The sequence below is a fragment of the Cebus imitator genome, unplaced genomic scaffold, assembly GCF_001604975.1.
Source record: "Cebus imitator isolate Cc_AM_T3 unplaced genomic scaffold, Cebus_imitator-1.0 Scaffold329, whole genome shotgun sequence".
Taxonomy (NCBI): Eukaryota; Metazoa; Chordata; class Mammalia; order Primates; family Cebidae; genus Cebus; species Cebus imitator.
This window is the reverse complement of record NW_016107644.1, coordinates 3,159,115-3,181,582: the sequence shown is the minus strand read 5'-3', so window position 1 is coordinate 3,181,582 and position 22,468 is coordinate 3,159,115. Positions and strand designations below refer to the sequence as shown.

Below are 22,468 nucleotides of genomic sequence, written 5' to 3'. Positions count from 1 at the left end.
CCCCTCCCGCCTTCCTCCAGCTGGACGGCGGGGGGTGGGGAGCCTGGAGACCAGATACCCAGATTGGGAGATCCTGGGGTGGGGGTTCGGGGCCCTGTGTAGGGAGTCCCGATGGTGAGAGCAGCTGTGGTCCGGGCCCATGCCTCCCGCCGACACCACAGCCGACCCAGGTCAAGGACCTCAGACCTGCAGGACCCGCAGTCCGGGTCCCTGGCCCGAGGGGCGGTGTCCGGGCCCCAGAGTGGGCAGCGATGGGCGGGGCGCGCCGCTCTCGGAAGCCGCCCTCCCACTCGCTGGACCAATGGAGACGCGCGATTTCGGGCCCGCCCACTCAGGGGCGGGATGAGGGCGCGCAGGCGCACGGCGCGGCCGGGCGGGCCGGCTGGCTGGGAAGATGGCGGCGGGAGTCCGGGCCGCCGCCGCCGCCGCCGCCGCCGCCGCGGAGCGAACCCGGGGTGTCCGGGGTGCGCGGTCCAGGGCCGGGGCCGGGCCATGAGCGTGCCGCCCTCGAGTCCCCGAGCCGCGGAGCCCGCCCGCGCCCCTCGGGCCGCCCCGCGTCCCTCGCCATGGCGCGGCTCGCGGACTACTTCGTGCTGGTGGCGTTCGGGCCGCACCCGCGCGGTGAGTGCGGAGGCCAAGCGCTGAGGGCCGGGAGCCGGGGGCCGAGGGTCGAGGGTTGAGCGCTGAGGGCCGGGGGCCGGGTCTGAAGGTCGAGGGTCGGGGACCAGGGCCTGAAGGCCGGGCGCTGGGGGCCAGGTCGGGGGGCCGAGGGCCGAGGGCTGAGGGCTGACGGCCGGGGCCGGGGCCCGGGGGCCGGGGGCCGGGGCCGGGGCCGGGGACCGGGACGGGGCCCGAAAGTCGAGGCCGGCTGGGCAGCACGCGGGGAGAATGGGCGGCCGCTGGGGGCGGCGTGGCCGCGCGGGCCTGGTGGCGGCCGGGAGAGAAGCCTGGGCCCGGCCTGCTGGGCCTCCGTGGGCTGGGGCGGGCTCTCCCCTAGGCTGGCTGCCGGCGTCTGGGGTCCCGGGGCGCGGACCTGCGGCTCACCAGCCCGCCCCTGACCTTGGTGCTGCGTCTGAAGCCCCCAGCGGTCTTGGCCGGCTGCAGAGAGAGGGTGGAGTTGGGTTTGCTGCAGGGAGAAGCGGTGTCTGACTTGAAACTGGGAGGATTTCAGGAGGAAGCGTTGGGAGTAGAGAGAAGAGCATTCCTGGCGACTAGCCTGCCTGCCCAGGCCCTGCACGCCAAGCCGTGGGTGACGGATCAGCGTGGTGATCGGTGCCCATGCCCGGGAGGTCTGTGTCTGGGGTCAGCGCCCGTGTCTGAGAGCCCTTCAGCCCAGGGGGCAGGAGAAAACGGAGCCTGACAATGACATCAGCAGCAGCCTGGAGACAGCAGCGATGGCGAGTGTGCTTGGTGTGCCAGGCCCCGCACAGCCCTTTGTGTGTATGATCTCACTTCTTCCAGCAGCCCACCGGGGTTGCCCTGCCGTTGCCCCCATCTGTAGAGAAATCAGGCGCAGATAAGTTGGCTGCCCGGTTTGAGCAGGCTCAGAGAGGCTGGGACTTGCACCCTGGCTGTTAGATCCCAGCTGCAGACCGGCAGTGTGTGGGGATACCTGTGTGATCAGGCAGGGGCTGGACCTTGAGCTTGGAAGTGAGATTGAGCTTCCCTTCACAGTTACCCTCTTTCTTGTCAGTCCGGCTGTCACTGTCCCCACCCAGGACCTGGACTTTTCTTCTCTTCGTGTTTCTTCTGCCAGACCCCCGCCCACCACACTTCCTGAAGCCTCTTTGCACGTTTTCCATCTTCAGACCCTCCTCAGTGCCCTCTTATTCAGCATGCACTTCTCTCTGCTAAGGCCTGTCCAAGTGTATGTCTTATAGCACTGTCAGTTATGAGTATCTGTTTTTTCATTTAGAGAGGGAGTTCTCGCTTACAAGGACCACACAGTCCTCATCCCCCAGTGTGCAGGCTGGCTGTCAGTGTTGTCTTGCCCCACAGAGGGAGCTTGTCTGTACTGAGGCACCTGTGAGGGGCACGGAGGAGGCCATACCACCTGGGGCAGAGGGTTCCTGAGGATCCAGGGAAGCAAGGCTGGCTGAGGGCTGCCCTGGTGTGAGGGGCCTTGGGCTGGGTGCCTGGGCAGGGGCTGCAGGAACAACTGATGATGACCCTGATGATCCTGAGGGCAGTGTGGAGAGGGTTTGGGTTGGCAGAGATTGCAGGCAAAGGCCAGGTGGGAGGCATGGTGGCAGTGGGGTGAGGAGTTGAAGGTGGGCAGAGAGAAGAGGCAGAGTGGGCTCCCCAACAAGTTGGCTGTGACGTGTGTGTGCTCATTGCTGGAGTCACATGTGGGGCAGAGACCTCTGGGTGTGTGGCCCTTGCGCAGGATAAGGTAGAAGGCTGGATCCCGAGGTGCCCCCCACAAGTGGCAGGAAGGAGAGATAAGGTGTCTACTGCAGTGGGGTTGGGGGGCCGTGGAGCCCTCTAACCACTGCCTTCTGGGGTTGAGCTGGTCAGCTGCTTGCTGGCCTCCCTGCCCCAGGCATCCCTTAGAAGGAATCCTTCATCCCTGTGGAGAACAAGCCTATACACTGGGACCCCGGTTATGGGCTGAGGGCAGAGCCAGGTGGCAGGGCGGGTGGTGGTGGGGGAAGAAGCAGAGGAGCGTGGCATAGGGGTCGGTTGTCTCTGCTTTGCCCCTTGATAGCCTTATGACCTCTGGCCAGTCATTTGGCTCTCTGTGCCTCAGTTTCCTCATCTGGGGATGGAGTGAGTCATGCTAACCTTCCAGGCTGCCGTGAGATGCAGTCAGTGCACGCATGTGAAGCTATAGCACGCAGGAGGCCCCTAGAAATAATGTCTCACTAATGACTGAGCAGCAGGTGTGTGGACTCTCTAGGCACATACACAACAGGCACTTCTGAGAAGATGGAGGACCCTCACTGTTCTGTCAGGCTAAGATTCCAGGGCGGGGATGCACAGTCTCTTGGGTTGGGGATTGGGAGTGGTGGATAGCTTGTCTTGGCCTGGATCTGGACATCCTGTCTGGAGCTGCTGGCTGCAGGACCAGAGTGCTGAGGGTCCACAAGTCCGGCCTGAGGCAGCATCCCAGTTGCTGATGGTTACCAGCTGGAAGCCTCTCAAGAAGGGTGGGGAGGGGCCGTGAGAAGGTAAATGCCTGCTGGCTGTGACCCTTTTACCTCAGAGAGTGATGGTGGCCGGCACTGGCCCATCTGTAGGCCCCTCACCTGGTGAGTCAAGGATCACCTTCTGTGCCCTGGGGCCGGCATCAGGACTAGACGGACTGCCTCTGCCTGGCTCTTGGCCCAGAAGGGCCTTCATCACAGCATAGCCAGTGTTGAGTGGTCTTTGGGAGCAGGAGATGCACTTGATCAGGCCCTGATGGGCTAGTGGCCCTCCAGCTCCAGTAGCCAAGTGTGCATCTGCCTAGGAGGAGGGGCTGGACCCCTTGCATCTGAGAAAAAGACCTTTTACCCCATGGCCTCGCCTCTCTCATCCTGACTGTGATGAGCTGGCTGCATTCTTGAGCTCCATCTACTGTCTCCACCCACGTTCCTGCCCTCTCTGTGGAGCGGGTTAGGGCTGTTTGGGATGGCCTCAACTGCCTCCCAGCCTCCACCCTGCCAGCCGGAAGGAGTCCAAGGCCTTGGATCAGAGCTTCTCTGGTCTGATGGGCAGGGGAGGTTGGGGAGGGTGACTGAGGAAGCTGCAGGGCCCCTGCATGTCCTGCCCCCGTGGCTGGCCCAGGGGAGCCATCTGCATGTTGTGGTTGGGTGGGTGGTGCAGCGGGAAGGTGCTGTCCTTCCTTCTTTTCTTCTCCTTTCCTATAGCTGAGCTCCCCCTAGGCAGCAAAGCTGGCGGGGCTGGTCGTGTACAGTGCGGATCGTGGTGGGAGAACAGAGGAGGCTGCCATCCTTCTTTGCCTCCCCACAGCACACGCTGGCCTGGGCCAGCCCTCCAGGCGTCAGAGCCTGGCACTGGTGATGGGGTGCTGCCAGCAGATGACAGAACGCGAGGTCTGTGTTCGCCGGCCCGCCCTTCAGGCCTGCAGTCTACGTGGTTTGTGTTTGCCCGCCCGCCCGCCCTGCATGCCTGCAGTCTCTGTGGGGCTGGCTGCAGGGACATGGCTGCAGGAGGAAGTGCTTTTTGAGGAGCTTTCAGGACAGGAGCCCCAGTGTTGCCCTTGGGTGGCCCCTCAGCCGCACATTCTAAGGGGGAGGGGACGTGGAGACCTTAGTGCCCTGTGCCACACAGCACACTGTTTGGATTCATCCTGTTGCTGAGGGGTGGAGCAGGGAGGGTGCCCTCTCTCCTGTCTAGTCTGAGGTCGAGGCAGCACTCTGGTGGGCAAGGAGCTCAGCTGCTGGAGGTCACTTCTGTGGCCATAGGCTCAAGCGGGTAGGGGACCCTGGGGAGACATGGCAAAACCCCCACGTTCCCCTGGAGGCAGGCCAGTGGCCAAGATGTGGCCTGGCCCCTGACAGCACAGAGCTGGGGTTCAGGCTGGGACCTCAGAGGGTTTGGAGGAGGGCTGCTCACAGCCCGGGGCTGCAGGGCCCTCCATGGTGTGCCCTTCAGGGGCCAGCTGTGTCCTGTCGTTCCTGGGGCCCCAGAAGGTGCCCTGTACTTAAGACTGAGGAACCTGTTTGTTTGTGAGGTATGAGTGTGTTGGGTGTGGGCAGGATGGTTGTAGAGCCAACTGTACATGTTCTACAAACCCTAATTAGCCTATGGTCCATCCCAGCCAAGCCAACAGGTGCGCTAGCAGTCACTGGGGTGTGGTGGAGCGAGGGAAGTCCTAGGGTCCTTGTGGGCTCCGGACTGGGGCAGAGCTTCAAAGGGGGGTGGGGGTGCTCTGTGGGCTGAGACCTGAAGGGCCAGTCCAGGACCGTCATGGCACAGAGGAGCTCAGGGAGAAATGCCTGCTTGGTTGGTCTGGCCTACTTGGACTGCTGGGCCAGCCCAAGGAAAGTGGAGCTCAGGGCTGGCTCTGTAGGGTAAAGCCCTGCAGAGGACTTAAGGCTAAGTGAGAGTTGGTGCTTCACAAGGTGAATGGGGTGGAGAGGGTCAAGGTAGACTGTGACTGGCCACTCTCCCCATCCTCCTGGGGAAGGCTGCCCTTCCTGCCTGGCCTGGGGTAGGCTGCAGTGCAGGGACTGCTGTCCCTGTTCACAAACCCCTCTTCCTTCTTCCGCCTGCTGCCTCGTGGCAAGAACTGGGTAGGCCCTGGGTGCCAGCCAGGGCTGGGCCCAGATGGTGGTTTGGGGCTGAGCACAAGGAGGCTTTGGGGGAGTGGGCGGAGTGGGGGAGGAGCTATAGCTTAGGGCCTGTGCCTAAGTTGTGTTAGGGGGTGTGGAGGTAGGTGTGGCACCCGCAGACACCTGGGCCCCCACCCTGTCTGCTGCTTGTTCTCTGCAGGGTGTTAGTGGTGGGAGGGGGAGGGGAGCAGGAAGCTGAGGTTTTGTGAGTCAGAATTGGCCCCTCACCGCCCTCCCATCTCCCACTTAGCAGCAGCCTGCCCACTGCTGACTTCCTTGGCTCTGTCTCTGTGACCCTGGAGGGCGTGTGTTCTCCCTGTCTGTAGGGGACCCATGGGGTGTGTGCCGTTGGGCTGCTGGGGTTGCTCGTCTGTTCCCTGGAGGACAAGGCATGCTGGATATGGGACTTTGGGTTCCTGGGGCTCAGGGTGGGGGTCCACGAGGGCCTCTGTATCAAGCATGACGCCACCTTGCCTATCTGGCTCTGCTGCTTCCGCCAGGTGGGTGGCTGTCTCAAAGCCCGTCCAAGTAGACCTGTGGGTTATGTGGAGGCGAAGGCAAGGAGGCTTTGGTCCTTCCCGCTGCACCTCTTCCATCCTCCACAAGCCCTGGGAGGCCTGCAGAGCCACCCTGCAGCAGGAGCCGCACCCTGAGTGTCCCATTGTGATCCCCACCAGGCTTCCTGGTTTGGCTCTGTAGGGCATTTACCCCACCAGTGTGGACTGGGCCTAGAAACAGTGTCCTGGGTGTGGTAGAGGGGGGAGCAGAGTAGAAGGGGCTTCGGGGGTTCTGGGGCTTCAAGGAGAGGAGGAGTCTCTTGGGGAGACCTAGGCCTCTTGGCTCTCCCTCCCCTGAAAGTCCTCCTCCTAGCCCAGGGGAGCTTAGGCTGTGCTCAGCACCCGTCCGATGGCTTTTGTACAAGGAGATTTGGGGACAGGGAGCACGCCTGGGTGCAGCTACCCTCCCACTCTCCTCTGAGAGCCGCTGGATCCCAGCGCTTAGGAGGCCATCTGGGCACCCGTTAGTGGTTATCCTGGATCAGTTCTGCGTCCTTCCCGTCCAGCTGCTGCCCCTCTGAGTCGTACTGGCTGTGGGGATGGTGCTCTAACAGGCACCTGCCAAACCCCATCTTCTGGGACCTGTACTAGGGACCTGTCTGTCTCCGAGGCAGCCAGGATAGGGAAGAGTTTGGGGCTGTAGGCGCAGGGAGTGTCCCCTAGCCTTGTGGGACTGAGGCTTCTTGAACCCCACACAGACAGCAGGTGTGAGTCCTCCACACCCCCAGCTGGGCCCAGGGCTGACAGGTGAACAGGGAGCTCTGGGGAATGCCCACTGTTGGGGGGCTGAGAGCCTAAGTGGAGGGCTGGCTGTGGCAGCAGATGCTGTGGGGGCTGTGGAATAGTCCGGAATTGTTGACCTTCGATGGAGGGGTGCTGTGCTGTGTAAAACTGGGATGGTCAGGCTGAAGGTCTCTGGGGTGGGATTGGGGAATGGGGGTGATAATGGCAAGGCCTTCTCTACTCTCAGGCGGCCTTGGGGTCTGCAGCTACCTAGCAGCTTCTCTATGCAGACCTATTTTTAGGGAACTGAGGCTGGTCTGGTGCCAAATAAGGGCCTGGTGGGTGGGAATGTTTCCACCCTGGGATCCTCAAGCCTCCTGGTGGGTAGGGGGTGGGGCAGGTGCTCTGACCACCTGTTCTTGTCCTCAGGGAGTGGGGAAGGCCAGGGCCAGATTCTGCAGCGCTTCCCAGAGAAGGACTGGGAGGACAACCCATTCCCTCAGGGCATCGAGTTGGTGAGTGGGGGACGTGCTGGGACGGTGCGGGCAGGTGGGCACAGCCTTGCGCCCGTCTCCTGCGGGGCTAGGGCCAAGACGGCAGAGCCGCTCTCAGCACGTGTGGCTGGCTTGGCTGGCAGGCTCCTGGGTGCACGGTGACGTGCATCACTGTGTCATGTTGTCACTCGCTCGTGATGGTGGGGACCGTTCCCCCATCTCCTGGTCCTTGTCCCAGATGGGTAAGTCAGAGGCTGTTACTCTTTTCACCCGGAGAGACTGAGGCCCAGGAGGCCAGGTATCACCAGGGTCACCAAGCAAGGAGCTGCCTGTGTGTGTTAGAGCTTCCAGGCCTGATGGTGCAGTTGCTAGGGCAGGTGGGCTGGTTCCTGTTGCAGGTGTAGGGAGAGGAGCTGACTGCTGAGCCCTCTCTGCAGTTTTGCCAGCCCAGTGGGTGGCAGCTGTGTCCTGAGAGGAATCCACCGACCTTCTTTGTTGCTGTCCTCACCGACATCAACTCTGAGCGCCACTACTGCGCCTGCTTGACCTTCTGGGAGCCGGTGGAGCCTTCACAGGTCAGTTTGGGGGCTCCGGGTACAGCACAGGTGAAGCTGTGCCCTTGGGCCATGGTCAACCCTATCTCCACCTGACCCCCAGCAGGAAATTACACATGTGGAGGATGCCACAGAGAGGGAGGAAGAGCAGGATGAGGGAGGTCAGACGCACCCGTTGCCCACAGCACCTGCCCCATGTGCCCAGCTGTTTGCACCCAAGACGCTGGTATTGGTGTCGCGACTTGACCACGCGGAGGTGTTCAGGGTGAGGCAGGCAGCTGGGGTGGTGAGGCAGGACACGGGTGCCTCTGTCGGCTGTCCCGCCACTTCCTGCTCTGGTCATTGCAGAACAGCCTCGGCCTCATTTATGCCATCCACGTGGAGGGCCTGAATGTGTGCCTGGAGAACGTGATTGGGAACTTGCTGACGTGCACCGTGCCCCTGGCTGGGGGCTCACAGGTGGGTCTTGGGGGCAGCTGGTGTTTGTACAGCCACAGGCCCTCCTGCTGGGGCCCTGGTAGGCATTTGGAGTCCAGCCAGAGCCACACCCAGCCGGATGCCTTGGTTGCTTTTTCTCGAGTCCTTGTGCCGCCATTGCTCCCGACATCCTGGCCTGCTCACCTGGCCCTCACACCTGTGCTTTGGGCCTGCATTCTTCAGCCTCTCTGTCCGCTCCTTTGTGGGTGTGTGCCTGTCTCTGGATGTTGATGTCAGCGTGTTTGTCTCCTCCCTGCTCTGTGCCTGTGTGTGCTGGGGTGTCTAACCATGTCTCTCTGCATATCTGTCCTGTGCAGCTGGACTCTGTTGAGGAAGGAGCGGTATGGATTCTTTGTTTCTTCCGTCCACCTAGGCCCCATCCCTGCCCCCAGTCAGAGGCAGCCACTCCTGTCCAGAGTTTTCTCTGCAGCTACTTGGGCCAACAGAGGCAGGGCATGGCATTTCCCTCTAGCCATGTTGCCCATCCCAGCCAGTCCCACCTTGGGTCTGTCAGTCAACCAGGGTCTGCCTGGGGCCACAGAGCTCTGGGCTGACGAGATCTGGTCAAGCTACTGAGCCCTGATTCTTCCCTTTCTGCAGAGGACGATATCTTTGGGGGCTGGTGACCGGCAGGTCATACAGACTCCACTGGCCGACTCGCTGCCCGTCAGCCGCTGCAGTGTGGCCCTGCTCTTCCGCCAGCTGGGTGAGCCTGTCTGTCCCACCCCTGCATGGCTACCCCTCAGGGACTGGTGGTCAGGGGTAGGTTCTGACCTCTGTCTGGGTGGGGGGCCTAGGGTTTTCTCTAAGCTCCCCGTTTTCCTTTAGGCATCACCAACGTGCTGTCTTTGTTCTGTGCTGCCCTCACGGAGCACAAGGTTCTCTTCCTGTCCCGAAGCTACCAGCGGCTCGCTGATGCCTGCAGGGGCCTCCTGGCACTGCTGTTTCCTCTCAGATACAGGTGACCCCTGCCTGGCCCTCCCAGCCCCTCCTCCTGGCTCCTTTGCCCAGCCATGTCCCCTGGGCTCACTGCGTCCTCTGGGGCCTGCACAGCTTCACCTATGTGCCCATCCTGCCGGCCCAGCTGCTGGAGGTCCTCAGCACGCCCACGCCCTTCATCATCGGGGTCAACGCGGCCTTCCAGGCAGAGACCCAGGAGCTGGTAAGGGCTGTGGTTTGTGTCCACCTCACGGCCCAGGCCTTCGGGTCCCTGACTGCCGGCTTCCTTGGCCCACAGCTGGATGTGATTGTTGCTGATCTGGATGGAGGGACAGTGTCCATCCCTGAGTGTGTGCACATTCCATCCTTGCCAGAGCCACTGCAGAGTCAGACGCACAGCGTTCTCAGCATGGTGAGGGGGCACCACAGGGAAGTGGGAGCCTTGGGGGCCTTTGGAGTGTGGCTTCCTGGCATCATGGGGAGTCCGGAGCTGGGGCCAGTGTGCAGCTGCCTGCTCCGTTCTGTGCTGGCAGGTCCTGGACCCGGAGCTGGAGTTGGCTGACCTCGCCTTTCCTCCACCCACGACGTCCACCTCCTCCCTGAAGATGCAGGTGAGGGTTGTTGCGACTCCCACGTGGGGACCCCAGGCTCTCAGGCTGCCTCACTCAGGTCTGCTGCCACTGACATACAAGGCCCCACTCCCAGGCTGGCCCTGGCTCCTGTAGCACAACAGGAAGGATCCTGGGAATAAAGCAGCTGCCAGTAGTTAGGTGTGGTGGTTGTGAATGGTGCAGGCGAGGCAGCAGGGACCCATCAAGGGGCTAGGACTTGGCATCTGGTCACAGCAACCCCTGAGGGCCCTGAGCAGGAGCACTTCATCCACACAGTTTCAGAGGAGCTGGTGGCTGCGTGTTAGTGCAGAATGGTGGGAGGGGCAGAAGGATGGGAGCCAGGGATCCTGGGGAGTCGGGTGGGGAGAAACCCCTGGGGGGCTAGGGATGGGGGTTGGCAGGGCAGGCTCTCACCTGCACTCAGCTCTCCTCCCAGGACAAGGAGCTTCGTGCTGTCTTCCTGCGGCTCTTTGCTCAGCTGCTGCAGGGCTATCGCTGGTGCCTGCACGTTGTGCGCATCCACCCGGAGCCTGTCATTCGCTTCCATAAGGTGGGCTGACTGGTGGCTAGGGGCGGGGTGGGAGATAAATGCATGGTGGAGACCCCTGAGGGACCGATTTCCCTGTGTCCCCAGGCAGCCTTCTTGGGCCAGCGGGGGCTGGTGGAGGACGATTTCCTGATGAAGGTGCTGGAGGGCATGGCCTTTGCCGGCTTCGTGTCAGAGCGTGGGGTCCCGTACCGCCCCACGGACCTGTTTGATGAGGTGCACCCCCACCCTGCCCTCCCAGTTTCCTGCCCTGGCTGGCCTTCCTGACCATGGCTTACCTACTCTCCTGCCTATTCACTAGCTGGTGGCCCATGAGGTGGCACGGATTCGGGCGGACGAGAACTACCCCCAGCGTGTCCTGCGTCACGTCCAGGAACTGGCAGAGCAGCTCTACAAGAACGTACGAGGGTGGCAGGACGGGAGGGCATCGTACCACCTTGACCCCTGGACCTCTGCCCCACACCTGCCATCTCCCCGCAGGAGAACCCATACCCAGCTGTGGCGATGCACAAGGTACAGAGGCCCGGCGAGAGCAGCCACCTGCGACGGGCGCCCCGGCCCTTCCCCCGGCTGGATGAGGGCACCGTGCAGTGGATCGTGGACCAGGCTGCGGCTAAGATGCAGGGTGCACCCCCAGCCGTGAAGGCTGAGAAGAGGACCACAGTGCCCTCAGGGCCCCCCATGAGTGCGTCATGAGGAGGGAGGGGAAGGCAGGCCCCAAGCGTGGCTCAGGGTGGGCATGGGGTCAGGGGTTGGAGTGAGTGTGTTCTGTCCCTGCAGCTGCCATCCTGGAGCGGGGCAGCGGGCTGCATGTCAACAGCGCCCGGCGGCTGGAGGTCGTGCGCAGTTGCATCTCCTACGTGTTTGAGGGGAAGATGCTTGAGGCCAAGAAGGTGAGGGCTGTGCAGGCTCAGCCGGGCCAGAGCAGCAGGGTTCAGAGGAGCCCCAGGCTGCACCGCGCCTGTGTGGGTGTGTGTGGGTGGTGCCCCTGCCCGGGGGCCTCCTTTGCCTACTGGACAGCTAGAGGTGACGGGGCTAGCCAAGGGTAGGTAGGTGCCAGGTCTCCTCTCCTTGATCTCAGTGAGTGGTGGATCAGGCCTGCCTGGGAGGCCCAGCCAGGGAGCTAAACTTCCATTTTTAGAAATTGGAGGACCCTTAAGGTTTCACTATTATTACTGTGTTTCCTCTGCGGTTTTCCTCCTTAGACCTGGCAGGCCCACGCACGTCCCGTCCCTCATGCTTTAAGGAAAACGGAGCATGCTCCCTGCTGTTTCGCCCTGTGGTGCTCACTTAACACCTCTGGGGTCTTTCATCATGGCCAGTGGGAGTCTCTTGTTTTTCATGGCTGTGTGGTGTCCCTTTGGGACTGCTAGTTTGGTGATGGGTGATGTCGCAATAGAACAAACACCAGGCTCTTCTGTGGCTGAGCCTGTGTCAGGTGAGTCTCTGAGCCACTGGCCAGCCAGGCAGCTCTGAGTCTGTGAACACAGGGGCCTGGGCCTCGAGGCCTCCCTTGGGAGTGCACACCCTGCTGGCTCACAGGTGCAGTGTCTGTGTCCTCATGTCTGGCTTGGTGAATTGGACTTGTGGAGTTGCTGAGCCCACTGGAGGTTGTAGTCTTTATTGGTCAGCAAAGCCCCAGAGTCTGGGACACCCTACCTGAAAGGCATTTGGGTCTCCTGGACACCTGCTGCCCTCCCTGCCTGGGCCCCAAGTAAGTCTTCTCTGTGCCCTCTGCCCATGTCCCATTTCCCCACCTCCAGCTGCTCCCAGCCGTGCTGAGGGCCCTAAAGGGGCGAGCTGCCCGCCGCTGCCTTGCCCAGGAGCTGCACCTGCATGTACAACAGAACCGCGCAGTTCTGGACCACCAGCAGTTTGACTTTGTCGTCCGTATGATGAACTGCTGCCTGCAGGTGAGGCTGGGCCTCCCATCCTGCCAGTGACATGGCACGTGAGCAGGGACAGGTGGGGAGACCTGGTCTGCGGGTGAGAGTGGAGAGGGGGTGCCAGAGATTCCTGGGCCAGTGGGCAGGGGTCCTTGGTCTGCAGGGAACACGGTGGAGAGAATCGTTGTTCGGGCAAGTGCCAGAGCCTGGGGCCTCCTGATCTTGAGCCTCCGAGGCCCGCCCTGTGGAGCTGGAGCCAAGGGTGCCAGGTGCTGGTCTGTGGTGGCTATGGGGGTGGTGGAGGTGTAGGGGGAGGCAAATGCTGCTTGGGAGGGGAGAGGTCCTGACAGGCCCTTGCTCTGCCTGCAGGACTGTACTTCTCTGGACGAACATGGCATCGCAGCCGCTCTGCTGCCTCTGGTCACAGCCTTCTGCCGGGTGAGTGCTGTTATGCCCCAGGTCTCCTTTCCAGCCATCTCCTGGCTGCATCCAGCTGACCTTCTCTCCTGGCTTCTGCAGAAGCTGAGCCCGGGGGTGACGCAGTTCGCATACAGCTGTGTGCAGGAGCACGTGGTGTGGAGCACGCCACAGTTCTGGGAGGCCATGTTCTACGGGGACGTGCAGACTCACATCCGGGCCCTATACCTGGAGCCCACTGAGGACCGGGCCCCCACCCAGGTGTGCAGAGACTCCCTGGGCTGGGGGCTGGGGGCAGCATGGCCCTGGCTCATGCATGTGGTGCTGTGGCAGGAGGTTGGGGAGGCACCTTCCCAGGAGGACGAGCGCTCTGCCCTAGACGTGGCTTCCGAGCAGCGGCGCCTGTGGCCAACCCTGAGCCGTGAGAAACAGCAGGAACTAGTGCAGAAGGAGGAGAGTACGGTGTTCAGCCAAGCCATCCACTATGCCAACCGGATGAGCTACCTCCTGCTGCCCCTGGACAGCAGCAAGAGCCGCCTGCTTCGGGAACGCGCCGGGCTGGGCGACCTGGAGAGCGCCAGCAACAGCCTGGTCACCAACAGGTGAGGCAGGGACTGGGGTTTGGGCCTGGTGGAGGCAGGGCCGAGGTGGCCGGGGCCCGTGGCCATCATCTCTTCCCTGGCCTAGCATGGCTGGCAGTGTGGCCGAGAGTTACGACACGGAGAGCGGCTTTGAGGACGCAGAGACCTGCGACGTAGCTGGGGCGGTGGTCCGCTTCATCAACCGCTTTGTGGACAAAGTCTGCACAGAGAGTGGGGTCACCAGCGACCACCTCAAGGGGCTGCATGTCATGGTGCCAGGTACAGGGGTCTGGGCCGGCGATGCGCCCTCGGATGGGTGGGGCTGGGCCCAGAGTGTGAGAACTCCCTGCCCCCAGACATTGTCCAGATGCACATCGAGACCCTGGAGGCCGTGCAGCGGGAGAGCCGGAGGCTGCCACCCATCCAGAAGGTTTGTGGGGCCGGTGGGGCTGTGGGTGCCCGAGGCTGGGGCTGCGTCTTGAGCTCTTGTTCTTGTTTTCGAGCAGCCCAAGCTGCTTCGGCCACGGCTGCTGCCCGGTGAGGAGTGTGTGCTGGACGGCCTGCGTGTCTACCTGCTGCCGGATGGGCGTGAGGAGGGTGCGGGGGGCAGTGCGGGGGGACCAGCACTGCTCCCAGCTGAGGGCGCTGTCTTCCTCACCACGTACCGGGTCATCTTCACGGGGATGCCCACGGACCCCCTGGGTGAGCCTGCAGACCCCTCTGGCCCTGTCATCTCCTCCCACCGAGGTCTGGGATAGGTGGGCTTACCCTGCATCTCCCTCCCTCTTCTCAGGGGTTCCAGGTCCCTGTGGGAAATGGGCCTTTGTCTGCTCCTTCCCCACCCACTTGGGACCCCCTCATAACTGTGGTACCCTGTGATTCTGGGACCCCCCACTGCCGCCTTCCGTGTTTCTGACTGCCTGGCCTGTCCTAAGTCGGGGAGCAGGTGGTGGTCCGCTCCTTCCCGGTGGCTGCTCTGACCAAGGAGAAGCGTATCAGCGTCCAGACCCCTGTGGACCAGCTCCTGCAGGACGGGCTGCAGCTGCGCTCCTGCACATTCCAGGTGGGGCGTGGTTCACGGGTGGGGCCCCCACCCCACACAGCCTGCCAAGCCCCTGGTCTGTCTTGTGTGAACCGGTCTGTCTTGTACGAGCATTTTTAAGCCAGTTTCCACCAGTAGCCCTGTTATGCCTGGGTGTTGGGGCCCTCACTGTGGCTCTTGAGTTGGTGTCCACTATTCGTTTGATGTGCAGTCTTTGGGTTCTTGTTACTTCTTGGGGTGCTGACCCTCAAGTCCATGTTTTGGGTGTGCTTTGCAAGCCCAGACCTCACCTCACAGCCACTGAGATTTAGAGCTTACACAAATGTGTGCCTTTGAGTGACATGGGCACAGTCCTTTACCTGTGACTTGCTTCTTTCTGTGTCGTGCCTGAGGGGAAGGGGAGCCTGGCACTGTCAGAGTTGGGGGAGCGGCTGAAGGGCCACCCAGACCCCTGAGGGCTTCTTTTTCTGGCAAAGCTGCTGAAAATGGCCTTTGATGAGGAGGTGGGGTCTGACAGTGCCGAGCTCTTCCGAAAGCAGCTGCATAAGCTGCGGTACCCTCCAGACGTCAGGGCCACCTTCGCGTTCACCCTGGGCTCTGCCCACACACCTGGCCGGCCACCGCGAGTCACCAAGGACAAGGGCCCTTCCCTCAGGTATGGATCTGGATCCCACGGCCAGGGCAGCTGGGCCTCAGCCATGTGCCCACTCCAGCCTCCTAGGCCGCTGTACTGCTCTTTGTCCCTTTTTCTCTCACCTTTCCTTACTCTGCACGCCCCAGAACCTTGTCCCGGAACCTGGTCAAGAATGCCAAGAAGACCATTGGGCGGCAGCATGTCACTCGCAAGAAGTACAACCCCCCCAGCTGGGAGCACCGGGGCCAGCCACCCCCTGAGGACCAGGAGGACGAGATCTCAGGTGGAGGGGTGGAGGGGTGGGGGCGGAGTCCTGGGTGGTCTCTGGATGCTGACACGCACCAGGGAGGATCAGGGCAGGCAGAGTGGCCTCTGAGTAACGACCCGTGTGTCCTGCCTGCGCAGTGTCAGAGGAGCTGGAGCCCAGCACGCTGACCCCGTCCTCAGCCCTGAAGCCCTCTGACCGAATGACCATGAGCAGCCTGGTGGAAAGGGCTTGCTGCCGTGACTACCAGCGCCTTGGCCTGGGCACTCTGAGCAGCAGCCTGAGCCGGGCCAAGTCTGAGCCTTTCCGCATTTCTCCCGTCAACCGCATGTACGCCATCTGCCGCAGGTGAGCGCTGGCCGGGGGTGGCCAGGGTGGTGGGCAGATGCCTGCAGGTCTTCCCTGCCTGCTTTGGGCTTGGGTGACGGCTCCTGGTCATGTGAGGAATGTGGAGGGAGTGAGGGCAGAGGAACGGCCCACAGGGCTGGGGGTTGGTGGGGCCGTGGCTAAGCTGAAGTGCCTTTCACGGGGAGCCACGGGCTGGCTCCTTTTACCCTGCTTGTGGCGTGAGTTTAGATGTGGGTGGGGTTGCCAGCCACCTTCACGCTTCTGCCTCCCCACAGCTACCCGGGGCTGCTGATCGTGCCCCAGAGTGTCCAGGACAATGCCCTGCAGCGCGTGTCCCGCTGCTACCGCCAGAACCGCTTCCCCGTGGTCTGCTGGCGCAGCGGGCGGTCCAAGGCGGTGCTGCTGCGCTCTGGGGGCCTGCACGGCAAAGGTGTCGTCGGCCTCTTCAAGGCCCAGAATGCACCTTCTCCAGGTACCTCCCATGTCCTGCCGTGTGCCCGCCCTGCACCATCCCTTCCACCCCTGCCTCAGCTCCTTGTCCCCTAGGTCAGTCCCAGGCGGACTCCAGTAGCCTGGAGCAGGAGAAGTACCTGCAGGCTGTGGTCAGCTCCATGCCCCGCTACGCGGACGCGTCAGGACGCAACACGCTTAGCGGCTTCTCTTCAGCCCACATGGGCAGTCACGGTGAGAGTGCTTGTGGACAGACGGGGCACTTTGGGGGGCTGTAGTGGCATTTATGGTATGGCAGGCCCAGGGAAGGGCAGAAACATTGCTGGTCTTGGATATTTGGGTGTGGGATGAGGTTGCCCTCTGGGTGCCATGGGGCAGAGGTGGGAACCTGCCCAGACCAGGTGTATCCCCTGACATCCTGCCTGCCCTGACGTCCTGCCCTCTCTGACTGCCCTGCTCTCCACCTCTTCGTCTGCTGCAGCTTCCTGCAGGGGCTTCCGGGTGCTGCCTCTACACAGCTCTGTCTTATTGTTTCCCACAGCCTGGAAACATCCCAGATGCTCCTCTGTCCTGTTCCCTCCAGTGTCACTGTTTCCCCTCATCCCCCACCCCCGCCCTCGCCACATCCCCCCATCCAGACTGTCTTTGGAGCCTCTGGACTGGCTCTGCCTGCTGCTTCGCCTCTGTTATTGTGTGTCCTGGTTCCTTGGGCCTTGCTCTCTCTGTCCCTACCACCACGCACACTTCATGGGTGCCCTGCACACACTGAGGTAGACTGACCCAAGGACGGGGTGGCAGGTATGTCCCACACTCACTCCTCCATCCAGAGCAGCTGTTTTATGGCTCCGAAGTGGCTTTGGTTTTCCAGATGTCACATTATATGGTTATGTTTCACAGTAACCATGTCTTTTGGCCTTCCCACCCCTGCCAGAAACCCTGAGTGGCGCTTGCAGGTGGCGCCCCCGCACCATGTCTGTGCCTCCCACGGAGTCCCTTTTGCATCTCCGACCGTCCCCAGTGCCAGTGGCTGCTGCCTCCCAGCGTTCCCCTCAGTGGCCAGCAACGCTCAGGGGCTTAGCTGCCTTCAGCTGTAGCCGTGGGTGCTAGTCCTGGTTCTGACCTCTTCACAAGGACATGCTGGGCCCTGATTGGCATCCTCAGCAGGCTAGTGTCCTGTCTACACTGTGAGCTGGGCGCCTGCAGTGTGGCAGCTGTCAGAGGATGCAGGGTGTGTTGGGCTGGCATTGTGCTGGCCCCATAGTGACCACTTGGTGGATGAGGGGATGTTGCCTGGCACCTCTCAGTCCTACCCTCGGGCTCTGCAGAAGCAGGTGAGCCTAGGGCAGGGCCAGGCACCCAGAGATCCACTGTGGACCCCAGACATCTTCCAGCCCCTTGGGCTGCCACTTCTTCACATGGCCTCCCTGTGCCTTCGGGCCACATCGTCCGGACTGTAAGTCTCAGCCTGGGACTCAGATTAGCCTGTGTCCTGGACTGAGCTACTCTCCGTCCTTTTGGAAGAGGGAAGCCTCTTCGGGAAGCCTCTAGGCCGATTCATCTCCAGGCCACACCTCTTGCGTGCCTTCTGTTGCTGTGCCCTGGAGAGGCCTTTGCATGCCTGTGTGTTGAGAGTTGAGCCGTGCTTATCACAAGTCCTGGCCCCCTGAGTGGAGGACAAAGGCCAGGGTATGGAGGGACTCAGAGTTGCTCTGAGCCGTCTTGAACGGGAAGAGAGGAGGTGTTCAGAGGAGAGCCTGGGACGCTGGGCCCCCTACCGTGCAGTCCTCCTGCTAACATGGAGTGCTCTGCGGCCTGCCCTGCTCTGGCAGAGAGGCACACAACAGGATGCCTCTTCCCACTCTCCTGAGACTGGGGCTTGGGGCTGACGCCTGCCGTCTCCAGGCTCCCCAGGGGACTTGGTGGGACCCTCTGGCCTTTAGGCACCCACATGCAGGGCACACACAGGCTTGGGGTTAGACCTGAGCCTTCTCTCTGCTGTGCCCCCAGTTCCCAGCCCCAGAGCCAGGGTCACCACGCTGTCCAACCCCATGGCGGCCTCGGCCTCCAGACGGACTGCACCCCGAGGTACTGTACCGAGCCTGTGCAGGCCCGCTCCCCCTTACTTGGTGCTGGCAGCCTCTAGTGTGCACTGAGTTATCGCGGGCACTAATGTCTCCCTCCACGCCTGACACTAACGGCCCCTTTCCCCAGCCCTTAACCGCCCTGACACGCGAGTCCTGCCCTAGAAACTAACACTGGCTGATGCCCCATGTCTCAGCATCTGCGTGTTCCAGTCTTCCTCTCGTACAGCCCTGCTGGGGTCTAACCACCCCTGCGCTGGGAGCCCAGCCAGGAGGCCTCCCTGGAGGCCGGGCCCAGGGCCCAGGTAAGTGGTGCCCTGGCCCCACTCGGGTGCTTACCTGGCCTCTCCTCCACAGGTAAGTGGGGCAGTGTCCGGACCAGTGGGCGCAGCAGTGGACTTGGTGCCGATGTGGGCTCCCGGCTAGCTGGCAGAGATGCGCTGGCCCCACCCCAGGCCAACGGGGGTCCCCCCGACCCAGGCTTCCTACGGCCGCAGCGAGCAGCTCTCTACATCCTTGGTGACAAAGCCCAGCTCAAGGTGACTGGGGTGAGGTGCAGGGGCGGGGGCTGGGCAGGGGGTTCGGGGCCTGGGCGTGTCTCACGGTGCTTGGTCGGGCTCCTTTTAGGGTGTGCGGCCAGACCCCCTGCAGCAGTGGGAGCTGGTACCCATTGAGGTGTTCGAGGCGCGGCAGGTGAAAGCTAGCTTCAAGAAGCTGCTGAAGGCATGTGTCCCAGGCTGCCCTGCTGTTGAGCCCAGCCCAGTCTCCTTCCTGCGCTCGCTGGAGGACTCAGAGTGGCTAATCCAGGTCTTTGCACTGCCCCTGTCCCTCCGCCCACCTTGGTGCTGGGCCCACCGCTTGGCTAGAGCCAAGTGGACGGGTCTGGGTTTGCTTGTCTGACAGTGTGCAGCACTGGAAGAAGGACAGCCACTTCCCACCCAGGCTCTGGTGCCTGGAAGGCAGCTGGGAGGCCAGGCCTGGCAGGAGGCTGGGGCCAGCTGACAGAGTGGCCAGAGCCTGGGCATAGCTGCCTCGGGACAGCCTGCTGGGCCGAGGTGGGCTGATGATCACATGCGGGATGCGGCTTGTGGTTCTGGGCCTCTGCTGCATTCTCTCGGGGGTGGGCACTGAGAGGATGCTGGCTCAGTAAATACTGGACGGCTTGAAGATGGGGCCACCGGGCATCTTGAGGGATGGGGACCTCCCTCAGTCCTAGACGGCTTGGAGTGGGTGGGCCGTGGCCAGGAGGCTGGAGGCAGCAGTGGTCAGCATGCCCAGAGCAAGCTGTGTCTGTCCACTGCTTTGCCCACAGACAGAGCTCAGAGGGCTGTGGACAGGGCCTGCCTCCCCAGTGCCTGTGGACATGTGGGTCTCTGGCCTGGTCAGGGATGAGGTGGGAGGGCAGTGTGTCCCAGAGATGCTGAGGGCCACCTGTCCCTGCAGATCCACAAGCTGCTGCAGGTGTCGGTGCTGGTGGTGGAGCTCCTGGATTCAGGCTCCTCTGTGCTGGTGGGCCTGGAGGACGGCTGGGACATCACCACCCAGGTGTGTGGCACATGGGGCTGGGGAGGGCCAGGCTCCCAGGCTCCTCGCTGACCCCCCGGCCGTGCCGGCAGGTGGTGTCCTTGGTGCAGCTGCTCTCAGACCCCTTCTACCGCACACTGGAGGGCTTCCGCCTGCTGGTGGAGAAGGAGTGGCTGTCCTTTGGCCATCGCTTCAGCCACCGTGGAGCTCACACCCTGGCTGGGCAGAGCAGCGGCTTCACACCCGTCTTCTTGCAGTTTCTGGACTGTGTACACCAGGTGGGCAGGCCGCTGTGTGGGTGGGCCGGGGCTGTGCACCCTGACTCCTGACCCCTGACCCACGTGGTGTGCAGGTCCACCTGCAGTTCCCCATGGAGTTTGAGTTCAGCCAGTTCTACCTCAAGTTCCTCGGCTACCACCACGTGTCCCGCCGTTTCCGGACCTTCCTGCTCGACTCTGACTATGAGCGCATTGAGCTGGGTATGTGGGGAGTCGGGGCTGGGGCAGCCGCAGGGTCAGGAGGGACCTAGGCTCATGCTGCCCCTGTGCAGGCCTGCTGTACGAGGAGAAGGGGGAGCGCAGGGGCCAGCTGCCGTGCAGGTCTGTGTGGGAGTATGTGGATCGGCTGAGCAAGAGGACACCCGTGTTCTACAATTACATGTATGCACCCGAGGACACAGAGGTAAGCTGGGGCCTGGGGAGGGTCGGCAGCTCCTGCCTGACCCAGGTCCTCAACGGCAGGCCCATCCCCAGGTCCTGCGGCCGTACAGCAACGTGTCCAACCTGAAGGTGTGGGACTTCTACACTGAGGAGACGCTGGCCGAGGGCCCTCCCTATGACTGGGAACTGGCCCAGGGGCCCCCTGAACCCCCAGAGGAAGAACGGTCTGACGGAGGCGCTCCACAGAGCAGGCGCCGTGTGGTGTGGCCCTGCTATGACAGCTGTCCACGAACCCAGCCTGATGCCATCTCACGCCTGCTAGAGGTGCGTGTGGTCCCAGGGCAGGGTCTGGCCTGGCACCCCCTCGTCTTGCTCAGACACCAAGGTTCTGCATGTGTGCGAGTTTGTGCACTTGAATCTGTGTGTAAGTCTGGTCACCCCTGGTGGTTGGCATGGCCCTCCCGTCTCCCCACCATGTGAACTGCCTACTGGCCTGGGTTGGCTGTGGTTCCCCAGTTCCCTGCCCCACTCAGTGGGTGCTTCCAGACAGTGACAAAAGGGCCGTCATCAGAGAGCCCCAAGTCTCAGTGCACAATCTCTGCTCTGAGCACGTGTGTTTCCCCTGAACTGGCTTTGAGCAGCTCAGGCAACTCTCAAGGAGTCATCCCTTAGAGATGACAGTGTTTTACCCCTCTGCCGAGGTGAGTGGGTCACCTGAGGCAATGCCCCAACTCCCTAATGTGAGCGGCCCTGGGTTTTTGCCCTGGAAGCTTGGAATTGACATTTAGGCCTTTCTCACCCCTCATTGTGCCATCCTTGGTGGGCCTGGACTGAACAGGGCAGAGACGCCTGGGAGGGGAAAGGAGCCTGTGATTGGCTGGTGATTGGTTCTGTGTGTAGGGGCTGGGACAGAGTCCTGGCATGGCGCTGCCTTTCTGTGCAATCCAGCAGCCAGAGTCTCTGTAGGGGCTGAGCAGCAGAGGGGTGTGGGCCTCAGACCTAGGCTGTGGGAGGACCTGCACTCAGCTCCCTGCTGTTGGCTGTGTGGCCTTAGAAGTTATGTAAGCATCTCAGAGCTTCTGTTTCCTCGTGCAGAAAGTGGAAATGCTGATTCCTGCCTTACAAGGGGGTGGTGAGGCTTACATGAGTCGTTTATTTCAGCGATCTAGCACTGGGGCACAGAATTTGAGGGAGCATGGGAGTCATGGTTTGTGATAAAGGTGGCCCACAAGCACAGAGAGCAGTGCTCTAGCTGTGCTCATGGTCTTAAAAGTTGGCACAGTCTGACTGATGCTAACAGAGCCACTCAGCTTTGTCATGACCAGCATCATCAGCTTGGTCAGTTATTTTGTATACTTTTTTTTTTTTTTTTTTTTGAGATGGAGTCTCGCTCTGTAGCCCAGGCTGGAGTGCAGTGGTGCGATCTTGACTCACTGCAACCTCCGCCTCCCAGGCCCTGGTTCAAGCAGTTCTCCTACCTCAGCCTCCCAAGTAGCTGGGATTACAGGTGCGAGCCACCGTGCCCAGCTAATTTTTGTATTTTTTAGTAGAGATGGGGTTTCACCATGTTGGCTAGTCTGGTCTTGAACTTCTGACCTCATGATCCCGCCCGACTTGGCCTCCCAGGCGCAGTGGCTCACGCCTGTACGATCTTGGCAGTTTGGGAGGCCGAGGTGGGCGGATCATGAGGTCAAGTGATCGAGACCATCCTGGCCAATATGGTGAAACCCCGTCTCTACTAAAAATACAAAAATTAGGCCGGGTGCGGTGGCTCACGCCTGTAATCCCAGCAATTTGGGAGGCCAAGACAGGTGGATCACTGGAGGTCCGGAGTTTAAGACCAGCCTGACCAACATGGTAAAAATCCTCTCTACTAAAAATACAAAAAATTAGCCAGGTGTGGTGACATGCACCTGTAATCCCTGCTACTCGGGAGCCTGAGGCAGGAGAATCACTTGAACCCGGAAGATGGGGTGCTGGGATTACAGGCGTGAGCCACCACTCCCGGCCTCATTTTGTTTTTGTTTTTGAGACAAAGTCTGACTCTGTCGCTCAAGCTGGAGTGCAGTGGCACAATCTCAGCTCACTGCAACCTCCACCTCCCAGGTTCAAGTGATTCTCCTGCCCCAGCCTCCTGAGTAGCTGGGATTACAGGCACCTGCCACCACACCAAGCTAATAATTATTATTTTTTGAAACAGTCTCAGCTCACTGCAACCTCCACCTCCTGGGTTCAAGTGATTATCCAGCCTCAGTCTCCTGAATAGCTGGGATAGAGGCACCTGCTACCACGCCTGGCTAATTTTTTGTATTTTTAGTAGAGACGGGTTTTCACCATGTTGGTCAGGCTGGTCTAGAACTCCTGACCTCGGGTGGTCGGGGTGGCTCAGGCTTGTAATCC

General features: G+C 61.7%; 1 protein-coding gene across 7 annotated transcripts in view; it reads left to right on the top strand.

The window, feature by feature from the left end:
• Positions 1–368: 368 nt before the first annotated feature.
• Positions 369–22,468, top strand: part of SBF1 (SET binding factor 1) — a 28,064-nt gene continuing 5,964 nt past the window's right edge. Inside the window, exons 1-37 of one of the 7 annotated variants that reach the window (XM_037730083.1) lie at positions 369–621; positions 6,989–7,074; positions 7,491–7,628; positions 7,714–7,872; positions 7,956–8,066; positions 8,402–8,425; positions 8,685–8,790; positions 8,913–9,045; positions 9,138–9,246; positions 9,322–9,435; positions 9,557–9,634; positions 10,071–10,184; positions 10,269–10,397; positions 10,483–10,581; positions 10,662–10,866; positions 10,962–11,074; positions 11,945–12,094; positions 12,437–12,505; positions 12,587–12,745; positions 12,818–13,086; positions 13,172–13,344; positions 13,422–13,495; positions 13,572–13,767; positions 14,001–14,128; positions 14,584–14,762; positions 14,888–15,024; positions 15,147–15,354; positions 15,630–15,826; positions 15,901–16,038; positions 17,812–17,889; positions 18,243–18,424; positions 18,513–18,692; positions 19,329–19,430; positions 19,502–19,687; positions 19,762–19,888; positions 19,960–20,090; positions 20,162–20,392. In XM_037730083.1, coding sequence (XP_037586011.1) covers positions 567–621; positions 6,989–7,074; positions 7,491–7,628; positions 7,714–7,872; positions 7,956–8,066; positions 8,402–8,425; positions 8,685–8,790; positions 8,913–9,045; positions 9,138–9,246; positions 9,322–9,435; positions 9,557–9,634; positions 10,071–10,184; positions 10,269–10,397; positions 10,483–10,581; positions 10,662–10,866; positions 10,962–11,074; positions 11,945–12,094; positions 12,437–12,505; positions 12,587–12,745; positions 12,818–13,086; positions 13,172–13,344; positions 13,422–13,495; positions 13,572–13,767; positions 14,001–14,128; positions 14,584–14,762; positions 14,888–15,024; positions 15,147–15,354; positions 15,630–15,826; positions 15,901–16,038; positions 17,812–17,889; positions 18,243–18,424; positions 18,513–18,692; positions 19,329–19,430; positions 19,502–19,687; positions 19,762–19,888; positions 19,960–20,090; positions 20,162–20,392 — 5,067 coding nt within the window. In that variant the 5' untranslated portion in view covers positions 369–566. Of the gene's footprint in view, positions 622–6,988; positions 7,075–7,490; positions 7,629–7,710; positions 7,873–7,955; positions 8,067–8,401; positions 8,426–8,684; positions 8,791–8,912; positions 9,046–9,137; positions 9,247–9,321; positions 9,436–9,556; positions 9,635–10,070; positions 10,185–10,268; positions 10,398–10,482; positions 10,582–10,661; positions 10,867–10,961; positions 11,075–11,944; positions 12,095–12,436; positions 12,506–12,586; positions 12,746–12,817; positions 13,087–13,171; positions 13,345–13,421; positions 13,496–13,571; positions 13,768–14,000; positions 14,129–14,583; positions 14,763–14,887; positions 15,025–15,146; positions 15,355–15,629; positions 15,827–15,900; positions 16,039–17,811; positions 17,890–18,242; positions 18,425–18,512; positions 18,693–19,328; positions 19,431–19,501; positions 19,688–19,761; positions 19,889–19,959; positions 20,091–20,161; positions 20,393–22,468 lie in introns of all 7 variants that reach the window. The other 6 variants (XM_037730082.1, XM_017504916.2, XM_017504915.2 and 3 more) reach the window with 6 other exon arrangements.